Genomic DNA, 12,382 nt, shown 5'->3' with positions numbered 1-12,382 from the left:
TCTGAGATCTCAGATCTGAGATTTCAGATCTTAGATCTCGGATCTGGCAATGATTGACCGGCTCGGAGACAAGAGAGGTGGCGGTGGAGGAAATAGAAGAAGGAGAAGAAGTGTAGGTGGCGGAAATGGAAAGTTGCAGAGAGGAGGTGTCGGAGAGGAGGTTACCGGTGGGATTTGCAGAGGTTGCCGGAGGTGGAAGAAGAAGGAGAAGAAAAAGGAGGATGAAATCGGAGCTTGACCGGAGGCTTGCCGGAGTTTGGTCGAAGAAGACGATCGGAGGAAAAAGGAAAAAAAAAAACAGATCTCTCGCTCTCTCGCTCTCTCTGTTTTTTTTCGGATTTTTCACGAAGGATGAACAGTGTCCTCTCTTCTCGATTTTTTTTTTATATATTAAAAATATCTGTTGATATTCGCACCCCCTTTTTGATAAAGCGCGCGAACTACTAGTTGCACTCTTCCCGCTTTGTCCTATTAGCGAAAGACAATCGGAATTTCGCACCTCAAAGGCGCACCCCCTCTGCAGATAATCCACCCCCCTTACAGATTTGCACTACGCTCACTACTTCGATCCGTTCACTGATCAAACATGCTCGGATTTTGACAAAATTTTACAGGGACCTATGGGGGACCCTAACCTAGCTTAGGGTTCAATTTGGGACCCCAGCTCACTAGTTTGGCGAGGTTTCGCACCAGCAACACGAACTTGGGTCCGGTCAAAATGAGGTGTCTACACCGTGACATATTTCCAAAGGCCTTTTCCCTTCAAAAAACTTCGCATAAGAAAAGACCAATGGCTATACTTTGTTTCATCCAATTTAACAGCAACGGGTTGAGTGATTTCAGAAGTCATTATTTCAAAGAAATTCAATAAATTTAACGAGTGAGTACTTTAGAGCGAACCCAGATTGAAATGAGATGATTCACAACAAGTAGCCTTTAGATCTCCTTGGCACGGTGGGGAAACAAATAGGAAGCCTTTGATAAATCAAGAGGGCTGGAACGATGGATGTTGCCGGTTCTCACGACGGACAGATTTTGCAACAAGAGATGGATGTTGCTTGTTCTCACGGCGGGCAAATTTCGTAAAAAGAGACGGATGTTGCCAGAAAGGAGTTGATTGCCAGAGAGAAGAACGGATCGAGCCTTATAGCTCTGATACCATGTTAGGAACTGAGCAATTGGAGAAGAAGAAGTGTTGTATTCTCCATTGAATATCATCATTCTATACACAGTTACATATTTAGAGATATTACAATCATAGAATCCCTTGATTAGGGAAAAATCAAATAAAGAGAATATTAGCCTAAGTAAGTAATAATCTAAAGATGGAATGTGGAAAACTAGCAACAAGCAATACAAGGCAACAAGAATACAAGGCAATATGCTATACAAGGAAATGTATCATTTGTTGCCGTTAACAGCATCAAAGAGATGCTAAAGAAGAAAATAAACTTAGAAAAGAACAAGTGCTATAAGATAAACAGACCATCATCATTATTTGATGTCCATGGGGACATCTTGTCCCCCATTTTGACATCTTTTCTGGGTAATAAAAGTCTATTTTTTTTATAAAAAAAAAAATAGTGAACAAGCTAGCTTCCAATTGCTCCTTTATCTACTTGTATCAAATGCACAGAAGATCCTCCATGTGCAAACATTTCCATTAATTCATGTGGTTTACTGTTTCAACAAGGACTTTACAAATTTGAGTTGAAGATCATCAAGTCAGTTTGAACCCTTCAAAAACTATATATTGGACCATTTAGCACTTAAAACTTCTGAGTGTATAGATTCTTGAAAAACTTGACAGATTTACACAGTCCAGATTAAGCGAAGGTTGGTTGAAGATCTTGTACCATTTGTTGTAGTAGATAGTAATCAATGGATTTGCTAGGCAATTTTGCGGAAAGCCATTTAGCGGCCGGCTTTTGCCTGGATTTGTTTCCAAGCAAAATTGCGAAATTGTTTTCCGCAAAATTCCCATTTCGCGGCCTGCTTTTGCCTGAATTTGTTTCCCGTCCAAAGAGGTGGTATTTTGATTCTTCCCCGGTCGGAATGAAACTTTAATTAAAAAAATTTGAATTAAATTTTTTATTATAATTTATTTTCTTTCAATTTCCAAAATTATCAGAATAGGAATTGGAATAGGATACCGATTCCATTTCTTAATTCTGGCAATCCAAACACAGCCTTTAAGTTGATTATGATTATGTAGAAATAATTTTATACATGCACTACTTGGAAACAATATTAAATTAAATTAACCTTGTTTGCAAATAATAACAAAGTTTGGTAATATCCGAAGAGCCCTAACACTTTTTTAAGCGATGGGTCTATCTCTAGCTCATAAAACCAGTAACTATAAAGCACGTATTATTTGCATGAATAATGTTCGCGCATTGCACGGGGCGTTTTCTTGTCACAAGAACACAATTATTTATTGGGTACTCAATCAGGAAGAGCATACAAACAAATGCATTGATAAAGATACACAGATAAAATTACCCAAGTTCTTTCCTTGAAGGGATCGATTTGCTAGGGAATTTTGATGAAAGCCATTTCGCGGCTCGCTTTTGCATTAGACAACAGTCACCTCAGATGAATTAAATGAATAAGACAAAATCTGCTAAAAAGTGAGCCTGTGTGGCTGTTCTCTTGCAAAAGCAAGCTGCGAAATGGCTTTCCGCAAAATTACCAACAGATCCCTTCCTTAAAATATCATTAGGTACCAAGAGGAATCATCACAATATTGAGAATAATTAAACCTTCAGTGCCTTGCAATTCCCACATGTTATTGTCTGAAATTAGATGAGTGATTTTGGGCCCACACAGCTCAAATCATTTATGTTCTTAGATTGCAGAATATGTTTGCTTTACCATCTTTGCTTTTACACAGCTGCAAGTGAATCTTGAATATTGATAGAAAGAAGAAATGCATGTATCCATAAAAGGGAACCCTTTCATGTTGTTGGGGTTTCTTCTCTTCTTTTGTGAGAGTTCAATTTTCATTGAAAATTTTTTAGTTGGTTGATTTTACTTACAAAGAATGATCTTAGGTTTAAATTATACACCAAAATTAATGTATATAGTTGCTTCAGTAGGGCACAACCTCATTGTAATACAATGCGACACGCTCGCGATGGAACAGTGGGTCCCGCCTTTGATTTATCCAAACCATTCATCTGAGACCCTTGCTTTGGATCTCATTTAGCTGAAAATAATGCCAATCATCAGTCACATCAGATAATTTGTAATTTTTGTTGTCGATTGTGAACTGTTGCTTATCTGTAGTTTTTGACTTACAACGACAAAAACACATTATTCGATATTAGAGTCAAGTAAATTGACATAACTTTTAGGGTATAGGAAATCCATAGCTAGACCTATCAAGTGGATGGTTTGGATTATGATAGGTGGGACCTACTATGCAGTAGTGGGCACGCCCCATTGTACTAGAATAAGGTTGCGCCCTTCCAAAGCATTACTCTTAGGCTCTGTTCGTTTCAGATTGGGACAAGCGATGGTGAGGGCCCAAATTGAGTTTAAATTTGAGTCCAATAATTGGTTTGGCACTCACAATCAGTTATCATAATCTTGAACGAACATGGCCTTAATGGTATTCTTAGGCCCTGTTTGTTTTAGATTTTGACAACCGATTGTGAGTCCAAAGAAGATTATTGGACTCAAATAGAAGATTATTGGACTCAAATGTATTAAATACCTCGAGTATCCAACTTCTTAGAGAATATCTGATCGTTGGATTGGATGTATAGTTGACTAGGATAGAAATCTTAACTACTAAATCTAAGCTTAGTTGCTAATCTATCCAAATGACCTAATTTATCTTGACAAGCAGTCAAATAATCAATCATCTGTCACAAACTTTTCCTATCTGTCCCAGAGTAGAAACAAGCAATTGGACAGTAAAGAAATTTAATGGGTGGAATTTTTTGGCTTTGGTGTATTCAAAGAGATGGGTGGTCAAGATAAACTTGCATGTCCACCAATTGCATGACGAAGGTGCTTCATACACTAAGTTCCAACTGTATTCAAAAAGATGTGTGTGTGAGAGAGAGAAGCTTTTCTAGAGTTATATAAAGGAATCTTAAGGGAAGTGATATCAGCACAATCATGTTTGAATAATTGCACTAACTCATCTTGTCTTTTATTAAATAAAGAGCTGTCAAAGGTTATTATAATTCCCAAAATGCTCTGACAAGCCAATTAAAAAAGAAAAGACAAGCTGAGTTTGTGCAATTATTAAAATAAGGTTGTGCTGATATCATTTCCCAATCTTAATTTCAAAATGTAAAATGAAAGAGAAAGCCATGCAAGGAGACAAGGTCCCCACCTTCCCATGCATTTTTAGGTCAATTCCAAAATGTATGGGGGAGGCCCAAACCAAAGTGGCAAAGCTAAGTGGGATTGGATGGAAAAAAAAAATGACTGCACCCACTTTAGCAAATTGGTGAAGGAACTATGATGCATAAGCTTTGTCGTATAAAATGATTAAAAAAACATCAGAAAAGTTGTGGCGATAAGATGCCTATCACTTTGTGTGGCTCTGCTTCAACCAAACCATTCACCCTTTCCCTCATTTCTCAATTGTAAGTGGAAAATCCAAGCTCCTCCTCGATGAATCAAAGAAAAAACATTAAAAAGAAAAACAGACAAATAAAGTTATACGAAGGATAAGAGCAAAACCTATCCTCCCAGACTGCCTTTTCTGCCTTAAAGGCCTTGGGACCAATTCTCCTAAAAGAAAGGAGAATAATAGCAAAAACCCATCTTCTCAAACTACCTTTTTTTTCCTAAGGCCTTGAACCAATCTCCTAAAGAATCGGAGAAACTTGCCATAATATCAAAAACCCATCTTAATAGACACCCTTTTGCTTTAGACCTTCATCTCTTCATTCCCTCATTTTTCTGGTATCTCTTCCCAGTTTCCTCTTGTATTCTAGCAAAAATTCATTATGTGAGTCTTGTATGGAAGAAAGAGTATTTTGAGGGATATAGATGAGATTGTATGTTTTTTAGTTGTGGGTTGGTTGGGAAGAGGCTGTTGAGGGGTAGATGAGATTGTATTTTGTTTGAGTTTTGGGCTGGTTGGGAAAAGGGTGTCGAGGGATACATGAGATTGGATGTTTTTTGAATTTTGGGTTGGTTGGGTAGAGACATGTCTAGTGGTGGGTTGAGCATAGTTTGGTTTAGGAGAGATTTGAGGGTTGAGGATAACCCTGCACTGTCAGCTGCTGTAAGATCAGGGGCAATTCTTGCAGTTTTTATATGGGCACCAGAAGAAGAAGGATATTACCACCCAGGGAGGGTGTCAAGATGGTGGCTTAATCAAAGCCTAGCACACCTTGATAGTTCCTTGAGGAGCCTTGGGACATCCCTTATCACCAAGAGGTCTACTGATAGTGTATCTTCTCTAATTGAGATTATCAATTCTACTGGGGCAACTCAGCTTTTCTTCAACCACCTCTATGGTCAGTTAATTTGTTTCTTCCTTGTCTCTCTTTTTTTTCAAAATATTTTTTTTGAGGGTTCTAATTCTTAGTTTGGCTTTGTGATGTATCATATGTAAACTGATTGATTATGTTTCTTTTATTGGACTTTGATTAGATGGGCTTCACTAGATCTTGGTACATTGATCTCTTGTTATTAATTTTTCAGTAATATTGAGATTGGTATTATTTTATATCCTTTTGTTTTGATTGTGCAGTGTTGTTTGGTTCCCTAGGATGGTTAGGTGGACTGGAATTGGATATTTGGGATGTGGGTTTTCTTGTTGATTTTGAACAGTGCTCATTTACTTTTCTTTTCATCTCCATTCATATATTGGCTGATATGAATTTCTTATGTTCTCTAGTAATTTGCACACTATGTGAAGAATTGGTGGTAATGATGGGGACTTTTCTTTTTGGGCATACTGATTATTTTCTTTTGCTCGTTTATTCTCCGAATTAGTTAGAATCTCGAAAGAATACACAGGTGATCCTTGACATTTTATTGAAAATTTTTAGCAACTTGTCGTTATGATGATCATCGGTGTGGCAAGCCAGTGTGTCATCTTTAGAACCTTGATCAGCGCGATGTGACATGGTTTCGTAGCTTTGTGTTTACTTATCGGCTTGTGAATTGTCAACTAAACGTGCCTAGTAACTGCAAAACATTTTGGTCCTATATGGTTTTGATTTTCAAATGCCTTCGCTTTGGAAGGAAAGCATTGATCATCATATGTGAGTATCACAGTTAATTGTGTTTCTTTGCAAACCCCCTTGACTTGGTTTCTGATGCAGGACCGTCGAGTAGCAACACAAAATGGAGATCACACAAAAAGCAACTAAAACTAGAGGTTTGAAAAATCCATGCCACAGTTTTGAAGAAAAATCCATGACACAGTTTTGAAGAAAAATTCCAATATGACACATGAAAGACCAAGCTCCTTAAACCACGTGAAAGAGCCAAGACTCTCCTCACAAAGAAGGTTCTAAAAATTAACTTTATTCAAATACATCTCTTTCCTTCCTCATATCATTACATTATATAGATGACCAAAACCCAAAATGGAAACCCTAAATGCTAACTTACCTAAACAATTAATCTCAATCTTCCATGTAAAGCAACATAAATAAAAGTTAGAATCAAGACTAAAATAATCCTAAAATAGAAATCCCGTAATAAATATGTTGCACGTCCCTAAATTTTCCATAACTTCGTCAAATGACGCAATCTTGGACTCGTTAGATAGGTAATCGAAAAACCTTTCTAAGGATACCAAAATAAAGCCAAACTAACAAGATTTGATGCCCGAAAAATATGTTACAAATAAGATGACGAAAATAGAAGTTGAAGGACTAATTCTACGCTGCACGTTCTGCATCAATTTCATATCTTTGTGTTTACTTATCAGCTTTGATTATGTTTCTTTGCAAACCCCTTGATTTGATTTCGTAGCTTTGTGTTTACTTATCAGCTTGTGAATTGTCACTAAAAGTGGCTGGTAACCTTAAAACATTTTGATCCTTTATGGCTTTGATGTTCAAATGCCTCCTTATCTTTGGAAGGAAAGCATGGATCATCATATGCGAGAATCACACTTTCTTTGCCACAGCCTGTGCCTGTAACTATGATTATGTTTCTTTGCAGATCCCTTGTCTCTTGTGAGAGACCACCGAGCAAAGGAACTTCTGACAGCTCAAGGCATAGCGGTGCGGTCATTTAATGCGGACTTGCTCTATGAACCATGGGAAGTTAGTGATGTGCACGGTCGGCCACTTTCGACATTTACAGATTTCTGGAATAGATGTCTTAGCATGCCTTGTGATCCAGCGGCTCCCCTGCTCCCACCCAAAAGGATAACATCAGGTCTACTCATCAGAACACTATCCGTTCCATTCTATTTTCTCAAATCTTTGTTTTATAGTCTTCCTTTCTCCATTGTTCATAATCCTATGTACTAGTTGTATGAAACTAACCTGTATGGTTGTTAAATTGTTATACACAACGCTAATGAGTAGGGGAAGTAAAACACTATCCAATGGAAATGAAAACTAATGAACTGGTCTATTTCGTTTTAGCTTTCTTCTCTCATGATGTAGTCAGTTACTGTATTTAGTGTTTACTCATGTTTGCTATTGTTCCTTCAGGATATTGGATAACTTCTTCTCCACAGTTGACGACTTCTAATTGTTTAATATGCTTACTTTTAACAAAATTTAATCTCCCTCATTATTATCCACAACATTTCTCCTTTTTTCTTTCACTTTCTCTTTTCATCTGTTACAAAAACTTAAAAGGAAATTAGAAAATGAATGACAAAGTGCTTTCTTGCTATCTAGGATCCATTGTGATTCGTTGTCAACCAGAAAGCGACATTAGTAAGTTTATTAGTAACAGACTGTAATGCACGAATTTTTTGCTCCCCTATGCCGAATCCGTGTCGATATGTTTCGACATGCCAATCGGAAATGGTTTTTCGTAAGACACATCCGGATTCTTGTTGTAGCCATGTCCTCCCCAAATCTTATTTTTTAAGCGAATCCGACACATCGTTATCTCTTTTAAAATGCGAATCCTGTATATTTTCCCTTTGAATGTGTTTTTTTATTAATTTTTTTAATAAAAACACAGCCCATCTTCTCTTAATAAAAACCCTAGCACCTCGACGCTCCACCCTCGAGCATAGACCCCCTCCTTCGACTCTATTAATGAAAACCCTAACGCCTCGACCCCCACCCTCAATTTTAAAATTTTAATTTTATTTAATAAAAATTACCGAATCCACGAATCCTACATTTTAGTGTTTGCCGAATCTGACACCTCGAATCCGCATCGGATCTCGACACGCGAATCTGAATCCATGCAACACAGCTAACAGAAGGAAAGGATTGCTGAATAAGGGCAACACCTAGATTTATTTTCTTTCGAATGGTTGAGAAAACAAGGGCATGTCCAAAGGATTTCAATGAGGTAAGGGAGGGCTCTCCAATTGGGGAAAAAAAGGAGACTATTTTCTAGGAAGTCAGTCCCTTAGCATCTTCAGTTAGAATTTTGTTATGGTATGCACGCATAATCTGTCTATAAATACTTCTTTCTTATGATTGCTTCATTATTATTTAACAAAATTAGTGTTTTACTATCTCTATATTATATTAAACCAAGAGTTGTAGAAATATCATTTCCCCTACAAGGCTGCAATGATGTGTCACATTGTGATTCTATTAATTCATAATTCTTTGAACTACCACTCCATTTCCACCTACAGTTTTGCATTCAAACATTTCTTGTGATTTATAGGTGAAATGTCAAGGTGTCCTTCAGATACATTGATCTTTGAGGACGAATCTGAGAAGGGAAGTAATGCTCTTCTTGCCCGGGCATGGTCACCAGGGTGGAGCAATGCCGACAAAGCTCTAACCACCTTTATTAATGGACCATTGATCGACTACTCTGTGAACCGTAAAAAAGCCGACAGAGCCACAACATCTTTTCTCTCACCACATTTTCATTTTGGGGAACTTAGCGTCCGCAAAGTTTTTCATCTTCTCCGCATCAAACAAGTTGCTTGGGCTAATGAAGGAAATCTCGAAGGCGAAGAAAGTGTGAATTTGTTTCTCAAATCTATCGGGCTTCGAGAGTACTCAAGATACTTGAGCTTTAATCACCCTTCGAGTCATGAAAGGCCTCTACTTGCACACCTTAAGTTCTTTCCTTGGGTGGTTGATGAGAACTATTTTAAAGCGTGGAGGCAAGGTAGAACAGGTTATCCTTTGGTTGATGCTGGGATGAGAGAGTTGTGGGCTACTGGTTGGTTACATGACAGGATACGTGTGGTAGTGTCTAGTTTCTTTGTGAAGGTCCTTCAGCTTCCATGGAGATGGGGAATGAAGTACTTTTGGGACACACTGTTAGATGCTGATCTTGAAAGTGATGCTCTAGGATGGCAATACATATCTGGAACTCTTCCCGATGGTCGTGAGTTTGATCGGATAGATAACCCACAGGTACAGATTTTCATTAGTCTCATCTCTTTTTTTGGTTTTTGTGAAGCAACCAATTACACTTAAAGCTTAAGCTGTTTGAGATGGTGTTGTTTAATCATTTATACTTCAACACTGCCCCTCACGTGTGGGCCCTCTTCTTCTTTTTTGGGTTAGACGTACATGTGGCACATGTGGCCCATCTTTTGGGTTGGCCGTACATTTGGATTTTTAATATCAAGGAATTGTTGGGTTTTGAACCCCAGGCCCTGCCGTGAGGAAATAGCTCTGGTACCATTTGAAACAACTGATTAATCCAAAAGCTTAAGCTGTTAGAGCTAGTGTTATTTAATCATTTATACTTCGATAGTTTTCTGATTGTTTTGTTTATCCTGTCTGGGGAAGTTCTACGGTAATCCTTACAATTCTTATAGAATTTAGGAAATAAATCATAAGTTATAGAACTCCTTACACTACTACTAAATTACAACTGATATTATACTGACAAAACATTGGAGTTTTTTCTTGGGATTTTTTGAACTCCCTTTGCAGAAACCAAATAAAATTTAGACCATGTTCTATTAAATAGAAAACACTGGAGTGCATTTAATTTTTCGTTCTTCTTTGTCACATTAGGCTCTCTTTGAATGCCCACTAAAATTGGTCTTTATTTGCAAATAGGATTATTTTTGGGGACTGATATCCGCACGACCATGTTTGGATCATGAGATGAATTCATTGTTTTACATTTTTAACCAGCTGTCGGAGGCTATTTCCCAAAAACTCTCAGCAGACGATCAGAGAAATGTAAAGCAAAGCGAGTCGTCCCGTTATCAAAACATGGTCGTGCGGATATCAGTAGCCTGATTTTAATTTAATCCTATTTGCAAAAAGAAGAGTGTTCAGTTCCCTTTGGAAGCTATTAAATATATCATTAGTAAAATTATTATAGCAATCATAAAAAATTCAAGTAATCCAAATAAACCCTTATATACTAGTTTCATGATAAATAATCGACGGTGTTTATAATTTCCATTTCACTTTTGATCGAGCCTACTAATGACAATTTTTCTTGGGAATTAAATCTTGGGCCTTCACAGTTTTAAGGTTATAAATTCCATCCAAAAGGAGAATACGTAATTGAGCCTACTAATGGCAATTTTTCTCTGGAATTAAATCTTGGGGGGGCCTTCACAGTTTGAAGTTTATAAAGTTTGAAATGATATCAGCACAACCATGTTTTGATATTTCCACTAACGCTTCATGTCTTTTAGTATTTGAAGAGCTGTCAAAAGGTTATTACACACAAGCGAGTTAAAAAATAAAAGACAAGCTGGGTCTGTGCAATTATTAAGAGATTGTTGTGCTGGTATCATTTCCCTATAAATTTGATCCAAATGGAGAATATGTGATTGAGCCTACTAATGACATTTTTTCTTTGGAATTAAATGTTGGGTCTTCACAGTTTGAAGGTTATAAATTTGATCCAAATGGAGTGTGTGATTAAGTCTACTAATGAAATTTCTTTGGAATTAAATGTTGGGACTTCACAGTTTGAAGGTTATAAATTTGATCCAAATGGAGAATATGTACGGCGGTGGCTTCCTGAACTCCGCTCGGTCGGAGCAATTTGTTGGCGAAGAAATTGGACTTAGTGGCAGCTCTTCTTATTTACAAAGGATTCCGCAGTCTCACCAGTTGATGAATTGGAGGCGGCTTTCGCAAACCGGGTAAGTTGAACAAATCTAGAAACATGGTACATTTAACAGGAGGCCAAAAAAACTCTTCACTTGATCACTTCCTTCTATATAATTTCTCAACCACTCTTTTGTGCTGCTCGTTTGGAGGATTGAAGGAAGTGTTCTTTAAGCATTTTTTTTTGATGAGGGTGGCTGATGTCCTCTTAAAGAACATGGAATGTAGTTCCTATCTCTACTAGAGATTGGATAACTTTCTTGGCAGATGATGAATTGGTGGTAACTTTCACGAACTGGTAAGTTAAGCGGCAGTGGATGTGGCCAGTGTTCACTTCACCACCTCCTACATAATTTCTCAACAACCTTCAACCTTTCTGTGTTGATCATTTGGGAGGCTTGAACAAAATGTTCCCAGTACTCTGTTGATATGAGGGTGGTTTCTATGAAAGAACAGGTAAAAAATGTTCCAAGTACTCTGCTGCACTCTGTTAATATGAGTGTGATTTCTATTAAAGAACAAAGTATGTAAGAAAATGTTCCAAGTACTCTGTTGATATGAGGGTGTTTTCTATTAAAGAACAAGTATGTAAGAAAATGTTCCAAGTACTCTGTTGATATGAGGGTGGTTTCTAATAGAGAACCAAATTAGCTACTTGGCAAAGATTTCACTGGTATTCGGTTGGGGACCCATGTAATGTGCAGTTGGGTCCCATCTTTTATCATATATATGTATCTGTGTGTATGATTGTTCGTATGAATCCTGCTTAGCAATAAAAAAAGCCTTCCAACTCATTTCCCTCTGTGGATTACTCTTAATTGTCAGCAAATTCTACATAACAGGGCAAGAGGTTGGGAGGTGGACAACGTGCTTCAGCCCAATGCTATTGGCTAGGCCAAGTAGATGGCAAACCAAAACACCCATGTAATTGATCTTCTTCTCCTCTTGACCGCCCAAATCTGAGATGTGTCAAATTGGTTCAGATAGTGCAATTCTCTGCAACCATTTTTTTTTTATGACTACTCTTTGGTTCAGATAGTGGAGCGCGCCCCCCCCCCTACACACACACACACACTCAGTTTATGAGAAGAAAAAGGTGCCTACCTTATTAATCATCCTAACCCTTAGATCATAAGGTAGCCCTGCTATAACTAATGATCCTAGCCCTTGGATCATAAGGCAACTTTAAGGGCAAGTTTGGC

General features: G+C 37.7%; 1 protein-coding gene across 1 annotated transcript; it reads left to right on the top strand.

Annotated features, from left to right (window-relative positions):
- The first annotated feature begins 4,616 nt into the window (after nt 1–4,616).
- Nucleotides 4,617–11,972, top strand: LOC143889554 (cryptochrome-1-like). The gene is made up of 4 exons (XM_077393806.1): nt 4,617–5,489; nt 7,153–7,371; nt 8,803–9,509; nt 11,039–11,972. The coding sequence occupies exons 1-4, from the start codon at nt 5,177–5,179 to the stop codon at nt 11,138–11,140; spliced, it is 1,341 nt and encodes a 446-aa protein (XP_077249921.1). The 5' UTR covers nt 4,617–5,176; the 3' UTR covers nt 11,141–11,972.
- Nucleotides 11,973–12,382: the final 410 nt, after the last annotated feature.

This window comes from Tasmannia lanceolata, unplaced genomic scaffold (assembly GCF_043159265.1).
Source record: "Tasmannia lanceolata isolate RefF3 unplaced genomic scaffold, GAP_Taslan_0.1 ptg000013l, whole genome shotgun sequence".
Classification (NCBI taxonomy): domain Eukaryota; kingdom Viridiplantae; phylum Streptophyta; class Magnoliopsida; order Canellales; family Winteraceae; genus Tasmannia; species Tasmannia lanceolata.
This window is presented reverse-complemented; position numbering and strand designations above follow the sequence as displayed.

Coding starts and splice junctions, on each gene's coding strand:
- LOC143889554 (XM_077393806.1), top strand. CDS start 5,177: ATGTCTAGTGGTGGGTTGAGCATAGTTTGGTTTAGGAGAGATTTGAGG. Junction 5,490..7,152: donor TTTCTTCAACCACCTCTATG/GTCAGTTAATTT, acceptor GTTTCTTTGCAG/ATCCCTTGTCTCTTGTGAGA. Junction 9,510..11,038: donor ATCGGATAGATAACCCACAG/GTACAGATTTTC, acceptor GGGACTTCACAG/TTTGAAGGTTATAAATTTGA.